Below are 1733 nucleotides of genomic sequence, written 5' to 3'. Positions count from 1 at the left end.
TTTTCCAGCCCACAACGTCGCTGAGAAGGTGAGGAAGCGGCGGCGGCCAATTGTCCCAGTCTAGTGACCGCGGAATCGCTCACAAACTGTGACCTAGCATAAAGAAACCTGACTAAGCGGTTGTGATCAGGTTCCCCTTGACTGATTTTGGGCCTTATAGCAGAGGGAAAGCCACCATATTCTGTTTCCTGCCACCCTTCTCTGAAGCCTTGCCCCGGGGACGAGCCCTAGACGCCTCCATTTTCCCCTCAGAGTTATCCGGGCTTGGCCCCAGCCTCCATCTTGGTTTCTCAAGATGGCGAGCAGCAGCGGCCCCAAGACTGAGTTCATTGTGGCAGGGAAATATAAACTGGTACGGAAGATGGGGTCTGGCTCCTTTGGGGATGTTTTTCAGGCAATCAATATTACCAACGGGGAGGAAGTGGCAATAAAACTAGAATCTCTGAAAGCCAAGTATCCCCTGTTGCTATATGAGAGCAAACTCTATAAGGTTCTTCAAGGTGGGATTGGCATCCCCCACATATGGTGGTATGGTCAGGACAAAGACTATAACATATTAGTCATGGATCTTCTGGGACCCAGCCTTGAAGATCTCTTCAATTTCTGTTCAAGAAGATTCACAATGAAAACTATACTTATGCTAGCTGATCAAATGATCAGTAGACTTGAATATGTGCATTCTAAGAATTTTATACATAGAGACATTAAACCGGGTAACTTCCTGATGGGTCCTAGGCGTCACTGTAGTAGATGTTTAGAATCTACTATGGGGAAGAGGAAAAGAAGCATCCCTGGTACTCCTCCCCCGGACCCATCTTTCTCAGCATTAAACCAGGTATACCTTATTGATTTTGGTTTGGCTAAAAGGTACAGAGACAACAGGACAGGACAACACATCCAATACAGAGAAGATAAAAACCTCACTGGCACTGCTCGATATGCTAGCATCAATGCACATATTGGTATTGAGCAGAGTCGCCGAGATGACATGGAATCATTAGGATATGTTTTGATGTATTTTAATAGAACCAGCCTGCCATGGCAAGGACTAAAGGGTACAACAAAGAAGCAACAATATGAAAAGATTAGTGAAATGAAGATGTCCACTCCTGTTGACGTTTTATGTAAGGGGTTTCCTGAAGAATTTGCCTTGTACTTAAAGTATTGTCGTAGCCTGCGCTTTGAAGAAAACCCAGATTACATGTATCTGAGGCAGCTATTCCGCGTTCTTTTCAGGAACCTGAACTACCAGCATGACTACATATTTGATTGGACAGCGTCAAAGCCAAAAACAGCACAGCAGGCAGCCTCTTCCAGTGGGCAGGATCAGAATACCCAACCCCCCCCAGGTTTCTAAGGAATTGAAGAACAGAAGAAGCAGCATTTGTTTCTCCCCAAATCTAGAAATTTTCGTTCATATAGACACTAGCCAGTAGAGAGCCAGTGGTTGTGGACATTCATTTACTTGATGTAAAGAACTGAATTTCAGTATGAACTGGTCTGCCTTAGTGATGTTGTATCCTGAGTTGTAGATGCTATAATTGTGAGTATTAACTGAGAGAGTGAAAAATGGTGTCTGGTTTTCTATTGCATTTTTTTCATGGAAAAGTTAACTAAATGGTTGATACAAATTGATGGAGAAATTGTGTATATGCTGTGCTAATTTTTTGTTAAAACTTATTTTGAACTATTACTGCTTTGTTATCTCATTTCAGAAGAATCGCATGAACAGT

General features: G+C 43.0%; 1 protein-coding gene across 2 annotated transcripts; it reads left to right on the top strand.

Moving 5' to 3' along the window:
* Positions 1-295: 295 nt before the first annotated feature.
* Positions 296-1357, top strand: LOC100963051 (casein kinase I-like). 2 transcript variants are annotated; one of them, XM_023507726.1, is made up of 2 exons: positions 296-746; positions 825-1357. In XM_023507726.1, exons 1-2 carry the CDS (start codon positions 296-298, stop codon positions 1355-1357), a joined length of 984 nt encoding a protein of 327 aa, XP_023363494.1. The 2 variants fall into 2 exon arrangements, with proteins under 2 accessions (XP_023363494.1, XP_023363493.1); XM_023507725.1 differs by having other exon boundaries at positions 296-1357.
* Positions 1358-1733: the final 376 nt, after the last annotated feature.

Source organism: Otolemur garnettii, unplaced genomic scaffold (assembly GCF_000181295.1).
Source record: "Otolemur garnettii isolate 467f Iridium unplaced genomic scaffold, OtoGar3 scaffold00201, whole genome shotgun sequence".
Lineage (NCBI taxonomy): Eukaryota > Metazoa > Chordata > Mammalia > Primates > Galagidae > Otolemur > Otolemur garnettii.
Note: the sequence above shows the minus strand (reverse complement) of the source record. Positions and strands in the feature narration are given on the sequence as shown.